The sequence below is a fragment of the Amblyraja radiata genome, chromosome 30, assembly GCF_010909765.2.
Source record: "Amblyraja radiata isolate CabotCenter1 chromosome 30, sAmbRad1.1.pri, whole genome shotgun sequence".
NCBI classification, from domain to species: domain Eukaryota; kingdom Metazoa; phylum Chordata; class Chondrichthyes; order Rajiformes; family Rajidae; genus Amblyraja; species Amblyraja radiata.
In genome coordinates, this window is record NC_045985.1 from 9,989,871 (window position 1) to 10,007,592 (window position 17,722).

At 47.2% G+C, this 17,722-nt stretch overlaps 1 protein-coding gene across 1 annotated transcript in view; it reads left to right on the forward strand.

Moving 5' to 3' along the window:
* Window positions 1-243: 243 nt before the first annotated feature.
* Window positions 244-17,722, forward strand: part of LOC116989954 (flotillin-1-like) — a 30,164-nt gene continuing 12,685 nt past the window's right edge. The window contains exons 1-2 of the mRNA XM_033047510.1: window positions 244-305; window positions 16,547-16,615. Coding sequence (XP_032903401.1) covers window positions 16,570-16,615 — 46 coding nt within the window. The 5' untranslated portion in view covers window positions 244-305; window positions 16,547-16,569. The remainder of the gene's footprint in view (window positions 306-16,546; window positions 16,616-17,722) is intronic.

The following is a 17,722-nucleotide window of genomic DNA, read 5'->3' on the forward strand; positions in this document are numbered from 1 at the left end:
TCCTCCCATCCATGGGGGTTGGGGGGAGCTGTGGACTGGGGATATTATTACTCCTCCCGGCCATGTGGGGGCGCTGTGGACTGGGGGTGTGATTACTCCTCCCGGCCATGTGGGTTGGGGGGGCGCTGTGGACTGGGGGTGTGATTACTCCTCCCGGCCATGTGGGGGCGCTGTGGACTGGGGGTGTGATTACTCCTCCCGGCCATGTGGGTTGGGGCGGCGCTGTGGGGCGGGGTTGGACGGGGCGGGTCCGTGAGTCTCCGGCCTGAAGTAAACAGGCGGCCCCGACAGAGAGAAGCGACGCGGCCGCGACAGGTGGGTGGATGGGTGGGTGGGTGGAAGAGTGAGTGGGTGGGTGGATGGGTGGATGGGTGGATGGATGAGTGGGAGCCGGGCCCGGGGATGGAGCCGGGGATGGAGCTGGAGATGGAGCTGGAGCAGCGGAGCAGCGGGGAGGAGGGGAGAGGGTCGGGGTCCGGGGCCCAGCGGCCAGGCTGGGATTCACCGATTAAACCCCTTGAAGGGGAGCAAGACCAGGCCTTAATTAATCTGTGGAGAGAGATCACAGTTTAAATAGGTTGTGGAGAGAGATCACAGTTTAAATTTGTTGAGGGGATAAAGATCACAGATTAAATGTGTTGTTGAGAGAGATCAGGGTTTAAATGTGAAAAGAGAGATCAGGGTTTAAATGTTAGGAGAGGGAGCTCAGAATTTAAATAGTTTGGGGAGAGAGATCAGGGTGTAAATGGGCTGATGAGGTGGGTTCATGGTTTAGCCTCCTTGAGGAAGGTGTGATTCAGGTTTAAACAGCTTGAGGAGGTGGGTTTAATTAATCTGTGGAGGGTGAAATCGGGGTTTAAATAAATTGAGGACAGAGATCAGGGTTTAAATGTGTTGTGGAGAGCGAGATCAGGGTTTAAATAGGTCGTGGAGAGAGATCAGAGTTTAAATGTTAGAGAGATCAGGGTTTAAATGTGTTGAGGGGATAAAGATCAGGGTTTAAATAGGTTGAGGAGAGAGAGATCAGAGTTTAAATGTTAGAGAGGTCAGGGTTTAAATGTGTTGAGGGGATAAAGATCAGGGTTTAAATAGGTTGAGGAGAGAGAGAGAGATCAGGGTTTAAATTTGTTGTTGAGAGAGATCAGGGTTTAAATGTGAGGAGAGGGAGTTCAGAGTTTAAATAGGTTGGGGAGAGAGATCAGGGTGCAAATGGGCTGATGAGGTGGGTTCATGGTTTAGCCTCCTTGAGGAAGGTGTGATTCAGGTTTAAACAGCTTGAGGAGGTGGGTTTAATTGAATTGAATTGAATTGATTTTATTAGGGACAGTGCATATTAATAAACAATGGCATGTAATATGCAAGATTGTAGCCAGTAGCTAATTTCCATCTTTAGTCCCAACACAAGGTAAACACATCCCAAACAAGGTAAAAACAAAAGACAAAAACAAAAACAAAACAAACAATAAAGTAAAAAAGTAGCAATAAAAGAGTACCATATGATAATTTTAAGGTAGATTATGATTGCAATTTTGATTTTGCAGTAACCATGTTTTTAGATGTTTGGTAAATGAGGTAAGGGTTGGCAGATCCCGTATGACGCATGGTATCGCGTTGAGGGTGAAATCGGGGTTTAAATAAGTTGAGGAGAGGGAGATCAGGGTTTAAATAGGTTGAGGAGAGAGAGATCAGGGTTTAAATAGGTTGTGGAGAGAGAGATCAGGGTTTAAATAGGTTGTAGAGAGAGAGATCAGGGTTTAAATGTGTTGAGGCGAGGGAGATCAGGGTTTAAATGTGTTGAGGAGAGGGAGATCAGGGTTTAAATGTGTTGAGGAGAGGGAGATCAGGGTTTAAATGTGTTGAGGAGAGAGTGATCGGGATTTAAATAGTTTGTGGAGAGAGATCAGAGTTTAAATGTGTTGAGAGAGATCAGGGTTTAAATGTGTTGAGAGAGATCAGGGTTTAAATGTGTTGAGAGAGATCAGGGTTTAAATGTGAGGAGAGAGAGATCAGGGTTTAATTAATCTGTGGAGGGTGAAATCAGGGTTTAAATGTGAAAAGAGAGATCAGGGTTTAAATGTGAGGAGAGAGAGGGAGATCAGGGTTTAATTAATCTATGGAGCATGAAATCAGGGTTTAAATATGTTGAGAGAGATCAGGGTTTAAATGTTAGGAGAGGGAGTTCAGAGTTTAAATAGGTTGGGGAGAGAGATCGGGGTGTAAATGGGCTGATGAGGTGGGTTCATGGTTTAGCCTCCTTGAGGAAGGTGTGTTTCAGGTTTAAACAGATTGAGGAGGTGGGTTTAATTAATCTGTGGAGGGTGAAATCGGGGTTTAAATAGGTTGAGGAGAGGGAGATCAGGGTTTAAATGTGTTGTGGAGAGAGAGATCAGGGTTTAAATAGGTTGAGGAGAGAGAGATCAGGGTTTAAATAGGTTGAGAAGAGAGAGATCAGGGTTTAAATAGGTCGTGGAGAGAGATCAGAGTTTAAATGTTAGAGAGATCAGGGTTTAAATGTGTTGAGGATAAAGATCAGGGTTTAAATAGGTTGAGGAGAGAGAGATCAGGGTTTAAATGTGTTGAGGATAAAGATCAGGGTTTAAATGTGTTGAGGAGAAGGAGATCAGGGTTTAAATGTGAGGAGAGAGATCAGGGAGTAAATAGGTTGAGGAGGTGGGTTCATGGTTTAGCCTCCTTGAGGAGGGTGTGATTCAGGTTTAAACAGCTTGCAGTGGTGGGTTTAATTATCGTGCCATTTCCGACACTTCCCTACCATTCGTTGACCTCGCCATCTCCATCGCAGGGGACAGACTTCTGACCGACATACACTACAAACCAACTGACTCACATGGCTATCTGGACTACACGTCTTCCCACCCTGCCCCCTGTAAAGACTCCATCCCCTACTCCCAATTCCTCCGCCTACGCCGCACCTGCTCCCAGGATGAGACGTTCCACACCAGGGCAACGGAAATGTCCTCGTTCTTCAGGGAACGGGGATTCCCCTCCGCCACCATAGATGAGGCTCGCACCAGGGTCTCATCCATACCCCGCAACACTGCTCTCTCTCCCCATCCCCGCACTCGCAACAAGGGCAGAGTCCCCCTAGTCCTCACCTTTCACCCCACCCGCCGGCAAATACAACAAATAATCCTCCGCCATTTCCGCCATCTCCAACGTGACCCCACCACTCGCCACATCTTCCCATCTCCCCCCATGTCTGCCTTCCGCAAAGACCGCTCCCTCCGCAACTCCCTTGTCAATTCTTCCCGTACCGCCCCCTCCCCGGGCACTTTCCGTTGCAACCGCAAGAAATGCAACACCTGTCCCTTTACCTCCCCCCTCGACTCCATTCAAGGACCCAAGCAGTCGTTCCAGGTGCGACAAAGGTTCACCTGTATCTCCTCCAACCTCATCTACTGCATCCGCTGCTCTAGATGTCAGCTGATTTACATCGGGGAGACTAGCGGAGGTTGAGCGATCGTTTCGCCGAACACCTCCGCTCAGTCTGCAATAACCTACCTGAACTCCCGGTGGCTCAGCACTTCAACTCCCCCTCCCATTCCCAATCCGACCTCTCTGTCCTGGGTCTCCTCCATTGCCAGAGTGAGCGACACCGGAAATTGGAGGAACAGCACCTCATATTCCGCCTGGGTTGCTTGCGTCCGGATGGCATAAACATTGAATTCTCCCAATTTTGCTAGCCCTTGCTGTCTCCTCCCCTTCCTTAACCCTCGAGCTGTCACCTCCCATCCCCCCGCCCTCGGGCTCCTCCTCCTCCCTTTTTCCTTCCTTCTCCCCCCCTCCCCCACCCCCCATCAGTCTGAAGAAGGGTTTTGGCCCGAAACCCCGCCTATTTCCTTCGCTCCATAGATGCTGCTGCACCCGCTGAGTTTCTCCAGCATTTTTGTGTACCTTGGGTTTAATTAATCTGTGGAGGGTGAAATCGGGGTTTAAATATGTTGAGGAGAGAGATCAGGGTTTAAATGTGTTGTGGAAAGCGAGATCAGGGTTTAAATAAGTTGAGAAGAGAGAGATCAGGGTTTAAATGTGAGTAGAGAGAGATCGGAGTTTAAATGTGAAGAGAGAGAGATCAGGGTTTAAATAGGTTGAAGAGAGGGAGATCAGGGTTTAAATGTGTTGAGGAGAGAGAGATCGGGATTTAAATAGGTTGTGGAGAGAGATCAGGGTTTAAATGTGTTGAGAGAGATCAGGGTTTAAATGTGTTGAGAGATCAGGGTTTAAATGTGTTGAGAGAGATCAGGGTTTAAATGTGAGGAGAGAGAGATCAGGGTTTAATTAATCTGTGGAGGGTGAAATCAGGGTTTAAATGTGAAAAGAGAGATCAGGGTTTAAATGTGAGGAGAGAGAGGGAGATCAGGGTTTAATTAATCTATGGAGCATGAAATCAGGGTTTAAATATGTTGAGAGAGATCAGGGTTTAAATGTTAGGAGAGGGAGTTCAGAGTTTAAATAGGTTGGGGAGAGAGATCAGGGTGTAAATGGGCTGATGAGGTGGGTTCATGGTTTAGCCTCCTTGAGGAAGGTGTGATTCAGGTTTAAACAGCTTGAGGAGGTGGGTTTAATTAATCTGTGGAGGGTGAAATCGGGGTTTAAATGTGTTGTGGAGAGCGAGATCAGGGTTTAAATGTGTTGTGGAGAGAGAGATCAGGGTTTAAATAGGTTGAGGAGAGAGAGATCAGGGTTTAAATAGGTCGTGGAGAGAGATCAGAGTTTAAATGTTAGAGAGATCAGGGTTTAAATGTGTTGAGGATAAAGATCAGGGTTTAAATAGGTTGAGGAGAGAGAGATCAGGGTTTAAATGTGTTGAGGAGAGAGAGATCAGGGTTTAAATAGGTTGAGGAGAAGGAGATCAGGGTTTAAATGTGAGGAGAGAGATCAGGGAGTAAATAGGTTGAGGAGGTGGGTTCATGGTTTAGCCTCCTTGAGGAGGGTGTGATTCAGGTTTAAACAGCTTGCGGTGGTGGGTTTAATTATCGTGCCATTTCCGACTCTTCCCTACCATTCCTTGACCTCGCCATCTCCATCGCAGGGGACAGACTTCTGACCGACATACACTACAAACCAATTGACTCACATGGCTATCTGGACTACACGTCTTCCCACCCTGCCCCCTGTAAAGACTCCATCCCCTACTCCCAATTCCTCCGCCTACGCCGCATCTGCTCCCAGGATGAGACGTTCCACACCAGGGCAACGGAAATGTCCTCGTTCTTCAGGGAACGGGGATTCCCCTCCGCCACCATAGATGAGGCTCGCACCAGGGTCTCATCCATACCCCGCAACACTGCTCTCTCTCCCCATCCCCGCACTCGCAACAAGGGCAGAGTCCCCCTAGTCCTCACCTTTCACCCCACCAGCCGGCAAATACAACACATAATCCTCCGCCATTTCCGCCACCTCCAACGTGACCCCACCACTCGCCACAACTTCCCATCTCCCCCCATGTCTGCCTTCCGCAAAGACCGCTCCCTCCGCAACTCCCTTGTCAATTCTTCCCTTCCCTCCCATACCACCCCCTCCCCGGGCACTTTCCGTTGCAACCGCAAGAAATACAACACCTATCCCTTTACCTCCCCCCTCGACTCCATTCAAGGACCCAAGCAGTCGTTCCATGTGCGACAAAGGTTCACCTGTATCTCCTCCAACCTCATCTACTGCATCCGCTGCTCTAGATGTCAGCTGATTTACATCGGGGAGACTAGCGGAGGTTGGGCGATCGTTTCGCCGAACACCTCCACTCAGTCCGCAATAACCTACCTGAACTCCCGGTGGCTCAGCACTTCAACTCCCCCTCCCATTCCCAATCTGACCTCTCTGTCCTGGGTCTCCTCCATTGCCAGAGTGAGCGACACCGGAAATTGGAGGAACAGCACCTCATATTCCGCCTGGGTTGCTTGCGTCCGGATGGCATGAACATTGAATTCTGCCAATTTTGCTAGCCCTTGCTGTCTACGCCCCTCTAGCTGTCTCCTCCCATCCCCCCGCCCTCGGGCTCCTCCTCCTCCCTTTTTCCTTCCTTCTCCCCCCCCCCCCCACCCCCCATCAGTCTGAAGAAGGGTTTCGGCCCGAAACCCCGCCTATTTCCTTCGCTCCATAGATGCTGCTGCACCCGCTGAGTTTCTCCAGCATTTTTGTGTACCTTGGGTTTAATTAATCTGTGGAGGGTGAAATCGGGGTTTAAATATGTTGAGGAGAGAGATCAGGGTTTAAATGTGTTGTGGAAAGCGAGATCAGGGTTTAAATAAGTTGAGAAGAGAGAGATCAGGGTTTAAATGTGAGTAGAGAGAGATCAGGGTTTAAATGTGTTGAGAGAGATCAGGGTTTAAATGTGAGGAGAGCGAGATCAGGGTTTAATTAATCTGTGGAGGGTGAAATCAGGTTTTAAATGTGAAAAGAGAGATCAGGGTTTAAATGTGAGGAGAGAGAGGGAGATCAGGGTTTAATTAATCTATGGAGCATGAAATCAGGTTTTAAATATGTTGAGAGAGATCAGGGTTTAAATGTTAGGAGAGGGAGTTCAGAGTTTAAATAGGTTGGGGAGAGAGATCAGGGTGTAAATGGGCTGATGAGGTGGATTCATGGTTTAGCCTCCTTGAGGAAGGTGTGATTCAGGTTTAAACAGCTTGAGGAGGTGGGTTTAATTAATGTGTGGAGGGTGAAATCGGGGTTTAAATATGTTGAGGAGAGAGATCAGAGTTTAAATGTGAGGAGAGAGATGAGGGAGTAAATAGGTTGAGGTGGGTTCATGGTTTAGCCTCCTTGAGGAGGGTGTGATTCAGGTTTAAACAGCAGATGCTGGTTTAAACCGCAGATAGATACAAAAAGCTGGAGTAACTCAGACTGCTGAGGAAGGGTCTCGACCCGAAACGTCACCCATTCCTTCTCTCCAGAGATGCTGCCTGTCTTGCTGAGTTGCTCCAGCTTTTTGTGTCTGTCAAGGGTCAGAAGAACATGGATCAAGAGAGAGTTAGATTTAGCTCTTGGGGCTAAAGGAATCGAGGGATATGGGGGAAAAAGCAGGAACGGGGTACTGATTTTAGATGATCAGCCATGATCATGTTGAATGGCGGTGCTGGCTGAAAGGGCCGAATGGTCTACTCCCGCACCTGTTTTTCTGTTTCTATGATAGGCTCTGATAATCTGAAGAAGGATCCCGACCTGAACGTCACCTATCCATGTTCTCCAGAGATGCTGCCTGAGCCGCTGAGTTACACCAGCACTCTGTGTCATATCATTTGCCTTCTACAATTTCAAGGATACCCAGGTCCCTGAGAACATAACACTTCCCAATCTCTCAGCGTATTACAGTGCCCTCCATAATGTTTGGGACAAAGACCCATCATTTATTTATTTGCCTCTGTACTCCACAATTTGAGATTTGTAAAAGAAAAAAAATCACATGTAGTTAAAGTGCACATGTGGTTAAAGTGTGGTTAAAATTTTTATACATTTTGGTTTCACCATGTAGAAATTACAGCTGTGTTTATACATAGTCCCCCCATTTCAGGGCACCATAATGTTTGGGACACAGCAATGTCATGTAAATAAAGTAGTCATGTTTAGTATTTTGTTACATATCCTTTGCATGCAACAACTGTTTGAGGTCTGTGATTCATGGACATCACCAGTTGCTGAGTGTCTTCTCTGGTGATGCTCTGCCAGGCCTGTATTGCAGCCATCTTTAGCTTATGCTTGATTTGGGGACTAGTCCCCTTCAGTTTTCTCTTCAGCATATAAAATGCATGCTCAATTGGGTTCAGATCGGGTGATTGACTTGGCTACTGAAGAATTGACCATTTTTTAGCTTTGAAAAACTCCTTTGTTGCTTTAGCAGTATGTTTAGGATCATTGTCTTGCTGTAGAATGAACCGCCGGCCAATGAATTTTGAGGCATTTGTTTGAACTTGAGCGGACAGGATGTGTCTATACACTTCAGAATTCATTATGCTACTACCATCAGCAGATGTATCATCAATGAAGATAAGTGAGTTAGTTCCTTCAGCAGCCATACATGCCCAGGCCATAACACCCCCACCACCGTGTTTCACAGATGAGGTGGTATGCTTTGGATCTTGGGCAGTTCCTTCTCTCCTCCATACTTTGCTCTTGCCATCACTCCGATAGAAGTTAATCTTCATCTCATCTGTTCACAAGACCTTTTTCCAGAACTGTGGTTGCTCTTTTAAGTACTTCTTGGCAAACTGTAACCTGGCCATCCTATTTTTGAGGCTAACCAGTGGTTTGCATCCTGCAGTGCAGCCTCTGTATTTCTATTCATGAAGTCTTCTGCGGACAGTGGTCATTGACAAATCCACACCTGACTCCTGAAGAGTGTTTCTGATCTGTCAGACAGGTATTTGGGGATGTTTCTTTATAATAGAGAGAATTCTGTCAACTGCGGAGGTCTTCCTTGGCTTGCCAGTCCCTTTGCGATTAGTAAGCTCACCAGTGCTCTCTTTCTTCTTAATGATGTTCCAAACAGTTGATTTTGGTAAGCCTAAGGTTTGGCTGATGTCTCTAACAGTTTTATTCTTGTTTCTCAGTCTCATAATGGCTTCTTTGACTTTCATTGGCACAACTTTGGTCCTCATGTTGATAAACAGCAATAAAAGTTTCCAAAGGTGATGGAAAGACTGGAGGAAAGACTAGGTGCTGAGAGCTCTCTTATACCTGCATCGAGGAGGTATTTAAACACACCTGAGCAATCACAAATGTCTGTGAAGCCACGTGTCCCAAACATTATGGTGCCCTGAAATGGGGGGGACTATGTTTCCGCGCTGTATCTCTGAAAGTAAACTTCCCCACTCTTGTGTTCTCTTCTTCGCCTCAACATGGAAGCTGGTTTCTGCAAAGTGCTGTTTGGGATTTGTTCTGTTGGAGAGGTTGGATAAATGCCAAGCTGCGAATGACTCTGTTGAAATAGCCTTGTGATTTTTTAAATTCCTGTGTGGTTATTGCATTGAAAATGCTGCATAACCGTAGAGTAACCCAACTTCAGGAATGCAAAGAAATGTGTGAGTTTTATAGGTCAATTCATTGACGAAGTGGGAAACAAACGGTTGTGAAAGTATCGCGTGACTGTTCTGGAAAATCCGGCTGTTTTTATTTCCCAATGTAAAGAGCCATTTGTTACATGTTCGGGCTGCTGACTCTGTTGAGGCTGTGACTTCAACCCCTTGTATTGCCTAATGTCAACATTGCATGTCTCCAGAAAGTCCACTCATCCTTTGATTCAGGCCCCATCTGTGAAAGAAGGGGAAATTGTCAGTGTTTCTGGCTGAGATTATTAATATCACGTGTCCTTTAGTTAGTTCCACAACATTACCTCCTTGGAATTCCCAAACCCGACAGTATGACATGCACTTTCTCTGGGGAAAGATAATGATAGACACTCCAGTTTAGTTCAGAGATATGTGAAAGTTTGTTTCTTAAAAAGCAGATACCAACAAACGTTGAAGGTAGACCATGGCAATCTTAATTGATTCGTCAGACGGAAGTGGCGAGATTACAATGAGCACAAACGTTGCTCAGTGCTTCTCGTGCTTCCACTCACAGAACAAAGGCGAGTTTGCACAATTATACATTTTTCTTATCAGTAACACACTCCTACCAAGTCTGAATATGGCATGACTGAAAGATTCTGTAGCCTTTCACAATATAGGAAAGCTGGGTCCAAATCGAGCTCATCCAATATTATTCCTTATCTCTGGAGCGTCAGCTATTTTTTTTCAATCTTGCCTTCTTTATGGCCTTGAAGAAGCACATGTTATTACTGCAGGATTCCATCTTAATGTCTTTATTAAAAAGACAACCTGTCCTCCATATTGTGTTCCACGTAATTTACAAAGTAATTCAGACTTGGCACCGAGCCATTCTTTTGTTCTACTAGTCCATGCTTTTGTAGAAGAACAACTCCATTTTAGACTTAACTATTAGATCTGACTATTAGGTCTTTCAGATACACCGCGGAAACGGGCCCTTCGGCCCACCGAGTCCGCGCCGACCAGCGATCCCCGCACACTAACGCTATCCCACACACACTAAAGAAATCTACAATGTGTAAGAAAGAACCGCAGATGCTGGTTTAAATCAAAGGTAGACACCAAACGCTGGAGTAACTCAGCGGGTGAGGCAGCATCTCTGGAGAGAAGTAATGGGCGACGTTTCGGGTCGAGACCCTTCTTCAGACTGATCGTCGGAGAGAGGAGGAGTCTGAAGAATGGTCTTGACCCGAAACGTCGCCCTTTCCTTCTCTCCAGAGATGCTGCCTGTCCCGCTGAGTTACTCCAGCATTTTTTCTAACTAGGGACAATTTACAACTTCACCAAGCTAATTAGCCTACATACCTGTACATCTTTGGGATGTGGGAGGAAACCGGTGCTCCCGTGGGACAACGTGCAAACATCCGTACAGACAGCACCCATGGTCAGGATCGAACCCGGGTCTCTGGCGCTGTAAGGCAGCAACTCTACCGCTGCGCCACAGTGTCACCCTAAGTCAACCAAGTTTTTATCTTCAGGAAAACTTGCTTAAAGTTTAGTTTGGAGATACAGCTGGGGAAACTGGTTGTATCCCTGGAAACAGGCCCTTTGTCCCACCGAGTCCTCACCAGCCATCGATCACCCGTTTAAACGAGTTCTAACTCACCCAACTTTCTCACCCACTCCCTGCATGCACTAGGGGGCAATTTACAGAGGCCAATTAACCTACAAACCTACACTTCTTGTGGGAGGTGGGTGGGAACTGGAGCACCTGGGAAAACCCACACGGTCACGGGGTGAACGTGCAAACTCCTCACAGACAGCACCCGAGGTCAGGATCGAATCCGGGTCTGACGAAGGATCCCGACCTTCTTGGAAAGACATTCTTGCCATAGAGGGAGTACAGAGAAGGTTCACCAGACTGATTCCTGGGATGGCAGGACTTCCATATGAAGAAAGACTGGATAGACTCGGCTTGTACACGCTGGAATTCAGAAGATTGAGGGGGGATCTTATAGAAACTTACAAAATTCTTAATTGGTTGGACAGGCTAGATGCAGGAAGATTATTCCCGATGTTGGGGAAGTCCAGAACTAGGGGTCACACAGTTTAAGGATAAGAGGGAAATCTTTTAGGACCGAGATGAGAAATCATTTTTTACACAGAGAGCGGTGAATCTGTGGAATTCTCTGCCACAGAAGGTAGTCGAGGCCACAGTTCATTGGCTATATTTAAGAGGGAGTTAGATGTGGCCCTTGTGGCTAAAGGGATCAGGGGGTATGGAGAGAAGGCAGGGATGGGATACTGAGTTGGATGATCAGCCATGATCATATTGAATGGCGGTGCAGGCTCGAAGGGCCGAATGGCCTCTACTCCTGCACCTATTTTCTATGTTTCTATGACCTGAAACTTCACCTATCCATGTTTCACAGAGATGCTGCCTGACCTGCTGAGTTACTCCAGCAATTGGTCCCCTTTTCTTTTGTTTAACCAGCATCTGCAGTTCCTTGTTTCCTCCTCTCTAGAGTAACCATCCAGGGCAATACAAAGAGAGCACAGGGCCCTGACTACATTTACGATAAGATATATGATAGAACTTTCTTTATCCCAGGAGGGAAATTGATCTCCCAACATTCATAAAACACAAAATACATGAAGCATGAAATTAAAGTGACCAGTGGAAAGGATTGGGGGTGTACAAAGATTGGGGAGGGGGGAGGGGGGGAGGGGGGAAGGGGGGGGGGGGAGTCAGTCTACCCCACGACAGAAGGGGGAGGAGTTGGAAATATGTGCATTTTTTAAATCTTCTTACGCTCTGGGTGAGTTTCATGGTAACTCGTTTTCACCTAGTTCATAGCTAACAATGTTTAAGAAGGAACTGCAGATGCTGGAAAATCGAAGGTAGACAAAAATGCTGTAGAAACTCAGCGGGTGCGGCAGCATCTATGGAGCGAAGAAGGGTTTCAATCCGAAACGTCGCCCATTCCCTTCGCTCCATAGATGCTGCCTCACCCACTGAGTTTCTCCAGCATTTTTTGTCTACCTTCGATTTTCCAGCATCTGCAGTTCCTTCTTAATCTCCTCAGTAAGCTTGCTGGCTCAAAGTGGGGGGCAGCAGCCCCCACACTGCGCATTTCAGCACTAGCCTTTGCATTTTCTTCAGCCGAATATTGTGCCCCTGTTTGGTCCAGGTCATCCCACACACACCATGTGGACACCCAATTGAACTCAACAATGAGGATCATCACAGGAACAATCCGCTCAACACTACTCCCCTGGCTCCCTGTCCTATCCAACATAGCCCCTCCACACATCTGGCGAGTAGTCCTCACTCAAAGGATGCTCCAAAAGACCAAAAACACCCCTCACCTGCCAATTCACATGGACATCTTCAACCCACCCACTGCTCGACTTCCATCTAGACGACCAATTTGGAAGAACCCACCACCAGCTGATTTCACCATCCAATCAGCTTGGAAAAAGGAATGGGAGTCCAAGGACGTCCCAAATAAACATCTGGCGTCAGACCCCACCCTACCGGTCCCTGGCACCAATCTCCCAAGGAAGCAGTGGATGATGTTGAATAGATTCAGGACTGGACATGGCCCCTGCTTGGCCAGCCTTCACAAATGGGGCAGCAGTCCAACCCCATGGTGTGCTTGTGGAGAGCAGCAAACAATGCAACACATCATTGAAGCATGCCCTCAACAAAGACTCAAAGGAGGACTTGTCACCCTTCATACAGCAGATCAAGAGGCAACTGCTTGGCTAAAGGACTTTGCATTTGCTAAATAAATAAATACCCGCTGAGTTTCTCCAGCATTTTTGTCTACCTTCATAGCTAATAATGGCCTGTTTAGTTTATACGATACTATAGAACTTTATTTATCCCACGAGGGAGATTGATCTGCCAACAGTCATAAAAATACAAAATGCATAAAACATGAAATTAAAGTGAGGAGTGGATAGGATTGGGGATGTGCAACTGGGGGGAGGAGGGGAGTCTTCCATCGAACGTGTCCAAAGACAGGCAGCTCGATTTGTTACTAACACCTATGAGAGAGAGAAGCAAGTGTCACCAAACTTCTGAATTCTCTGGGGTGGAAGGAACCCTCTCCAAGACAGACGTGAAGCTCACCGTTTGACCTGTTTTTACAAAATGTTAAATGGTCAGCTCGACATAGATTACAAGACCTACACCAAACCCAAACCAATTAGGAGCAGACGAGGGCATTCGATCCAATTTGTGATCCCAGCTACAAAGACAGATGTGTACAGCAATTCGTTCTTCCCCCGCACAATTAAAGCATGGAATAATCTCCACCCAACTATAGTTACCCAACCAGATGCAACAAAATTTAAAGTAGCTCTTTCTTCCCAATAACCCTTTCTGGCTTAAGCCCTCCCTTCACCACCTCCTGTTTAAATTCCATTGGAATATTTTGGAGGACCAAGAAACCAAGAACCAAGTCAGTCTCAGTCTCAGTCTACCCCACGACAGAAGGGGGAGGAGAGAAGGAATGGGTGACGTTTCGGGTTGGGATTCCTCTTCAGTCAAGGCACGAAACGTCACCCATTCCTCCTTTCCTGTCTGAAGAAGGGTCTCGACCCAAAACGTCACCCCTTCCTTCTCTCCTGAGATGCTGCCTGTCCCGCTGAGTTACTCCAGCATTTTGTGTCTGTCCAAACCTTATCCAATTGTGTGCTGCCCGGGTATGTCTTGAGCTAATTGGCATCATGCCAACATTAAATGAATCACTGCACTTCAGAAAGCACTTAAGTGATTGCAACAGACAATTTGCAAAATACTTTATTCATAGACTATATATACTGGAAGTGCAATGCAATCAGTACATGTCTTTCTTGACGTTTATTGTGCCGTCAATTCAATAGATTTCATTTTACAATGCACCACTGTCACTCCTATTGTGCAGGAAGGAACTACAGATGCTGGTTTAAACTGAAGATAGACACAAAATGCTGGAGTAACTCAGCGGCTGAGTTACCCCAGCATCTCTGGAGAAAAGGAATAGGTGACGTTTCAGGTCGAGACCCTTCCTCAGAGTTAGGGGAGAGGGAAACGAGAGATATAGACGGTGATGTAATAATAATAATAAAGTTTATTTATGGGCGCCTTTCAAGAGTCTCAAGGACACCTTACAAAAATTTAGCAGGTAGAGGAAAAACATGTAAGGGGAATGAAATAAATAGTAGAGACATGACTAGTACACAAAGTAAAGACAGAATTCAATACAAAACACAATATGAGGCAGTTAATGCACAGATGAAAAGGGAGGGGGATGTGGGGCTAAGGATAGGCAGAGGTGAAGAAATGGGTCTTGAGGCGGGACTGGAAGATGGTGAGGGACACGGAATTGCGGATCAGTTGGGGGAGGGAGTTCCAGAGCCTGGGAGCTGCCCTGGAGAAGGCTCTGTACCCAAAACTGCGGAGGTTGGACTTGTAGATGGAGAGGAGACCGGCTGATGTGGATCTGAGGGACTGTGAGGGTTGGTACGGGGAGAGGAGGTCAGTGAGATATGGGGGGGGGGCCAGATGGTGGAGGGCTTTGTAGGTGAGGATCAGGATTTTGTAGGTGATCCGGTGGGAGATGGGAAGCCAGTGAAGTTGTTTGAGGACTGGAGTGATGTGATGCCAGGATTTGGTGTGGGTGATGAGTCGGGCGGCTGCGTTCTGGACCAGTTGGAGTCGGTTGATGTAGGTGGAGCTGATGTAGTGAGATATAGAACAAAAGAATGAAAGATATGCAAAAATGTAACAATGATAAAGGAAACGGGGCATTGTTAGCTGTGGGTTGGGTGAAAACGAATTACAGACAATGAAACTCAACAAGACAACGTTGAAGTTAGTGCAATGACTTGGGTGCGGGAGTGATGGAGAGAGGGAATGCAAGGATTTAATTGATATTAGAGAAATCAATATGCCTACTGCAATCAATATTCATGCTGCTGGGTTGTAAGCTGACCAAGCGAAATATTAGATGCTGTTCCTCCAATTTGCGTTTGGCTTCACTCTGACAATGGAGGAGTCCCAGGACAGATAGATCAGTGTGGGAATGGGAAGGAGAATTAAAGTGTTTGGCAACCGGGAACTGTCACTCCTATTTCCCCCTTAAACAATATACTGGTAAAGTGTTTAGTTTAGATTAGAGGTACAGCAGGGAAACAGACCCTTCGGCCCACCGAGCTCATGCTGACCATAGATCACCCAAACACATGATGAATCTGTGGAATTCTTTACCGCAGAAGGCTGTGGAGGCCAAGTCAATGGATATTTTTTACGGCAGAGATAGATAGATTCGTGATTAGTGCGGTTGTTATGGGTTATGGGGAGAAGGCAGGAGAATGGGGTTAAGAGGGAGAGATAGTCATGAGAGGATCTTATTGAAACATATAAGATTAAGGGATTTGACACGCTAGAGACAGGAAACATGTTCCCGATGTTGGGGGAGTCCAGACCCGGGGTCACTGTTTAGGAATAAGGGGTAAGCCACTTAGAACGGACACTTTTTCACCCAGAGAGTTGTGAATCTGTGGAATTCTCTGCCCCATGTAGTAGGCGCGGCACGGTGGCGCAGCGGTAGAGTTGCTGCCTCACAGCGCCAGGGACCTGGGTTCGAACCTGACCTCGGGTGCTTCTCTGCACGGTGTCTGTACGTTCTCCCTGTGACCACGTGGGTTTTATCCAGGAGCTCCGGTTTCCTCCCGCACTCCAAAGACGTGCCGGTTTGTAGGTTAGTTGGCTTGGTATAATTGTAAATTGTCTCCAGTGTGTGTAGGATGGTGGTGTTAGTGTGCGGGGATCGCTGTTCGGTGAGGACTCGGCGGGCCGAAGGGCCTGTTTCCGCGCTGTATCTCTAAACTAAACTGAAGATGTTCAATTGCAAATGCTACACTTGTCGCTTTACCTCCCCCCTTGACTCCATTCAAGGAGCCAAGCAGTCTTTCCAGGTGCAGCAGAGGTTCACCTGCACCTCCTCCAACCTCATCTATTGCATCCGCTGCTCTAGGTGTCGGCTGCTCTACATCGGTGAAACCAAGCGTAGGCTGGGCGATCGCTTCGCCCAACACCTCCGCTCGGTTCGCAATAACCAACCTGATCTCCCGGTGGCTCAGCACTTCAACTACTCCTCCCATTCCCAATCCGGCCTTTCTGTCCTGGGCCTCCTCCATGGCCAGAGTGAGGCCCACCGCAAATTGGAGGAGCAGCACCTCATATTTCGCTTGGGTAGTTTACGCCCCAGAGGTATGAACATTGACTTCTCCAATTTCAGGTAATCCCTGCTTTCTCCCTCCTTCCCCTCCCCTTCCCAGCTCCCCCACACAGCCCACTGTCTCTGCCTCTCCCTTTCATCTTCCCCCCACCCAACATCAGTCTAAAGAAGGGTCTCGGGCCGAAACGTTGTCTATTTCCATCGCTCCATAGATGCTGCCTCACCCGCTGAGTTTCTCCAGCATTTTTGTCTATGCTCAATATAAATGTGAGTTGTGGCTGTATGTAACTTATGTACTTTTTCTTTCTTTAGGATCTCGTAATTGACGTTCTGCCATGTCGTTCCAAACATGTGGGCCCAACGAGGCCATGGTGGTTTCAGGTACAGTGTTCCTGCTTCAGCTCTGGGTCAATACCTATCTGAGGAAAGACATTCTTGCCATAGAGGGAGTACAGAGAAGGTTCACCAGACTGATTCCTGGGATGTCAGGACTTTCATATGAAGAAAGACTGGATAGACTCGGCTTGTACTCGCTAGAATTTAGTAGATTGAGGGGGGATCTTATAGAAACTTACAAAATTCTTAAGGGGTTGGACAGGCTAGATGCAGGAAGATTGTTCCCTATGTTGGGGAAGTCCAGAACAAGGGGTCACAGTTTAAGGATAAGGGGGAAATCTTTTAGGACTGAGATGAGGAAAACATTTTTCACACAGAGAGTGGTGAATCTCTGGAATTCTCTGCCACAGAAGGTAGTTGAGGCCAGTTCATTGGCTATATTTAAGAGGGAGTTAGATGTGGCCATTGTGGCTGAAGGGATCAGGGGGTATGGAGAGAAGGCAGGTACGGGATACTGAGTTGGATGATCAGCCATGATCATATTGAATGGCGGTGCAGGCCTACTCCTGCACCTATTTGCTATGTTTCTATACTTGAGCTATTTGACCTATTTCACAAATTAGCCCAGTCTCACCACTTCCAGCTCAGCCCAGATGGATTGATAGGAATCTGAGGGGTGACTTTGGGTGGTGGGTGTATGGAACGAGCTGCCGGGAGGAGGTAGTTGAGGCAGGGACTATCACAACGTTTAAGAAGCAATTGGACAGGTACATGGTCAGGACATGTTTAGAGGGTTATAGGCCAAACTCAGGCAGGTGGGACTAGTGTAGCTGGGACATTGTTGGCCGGTGTGGGCAAGTTGGGCTGAAGGGCCGGTCTCCACACTGTATCACTCTATGCGGCAATCACCAGTCAGCGATCACAAGTTCGTGTTAATTTCTCTCTTTCCTCATCACCCCTACACTCTGCTTCTCCTCCCCATTGTGAGCTTGGGGTGATAGTTGAGTCCTTGTTTTTGGCTGAATAGCAAGCAAAGCCGATTGAGTGAGTGATTGTTTAGTGTTAGTTTGGTGATAGGGTGCAGAAACAGGCCCTTTGGCCCACAGGGTCCACCCAGACTAGTAATCGCCGCACACTAGCACTATCCGACAC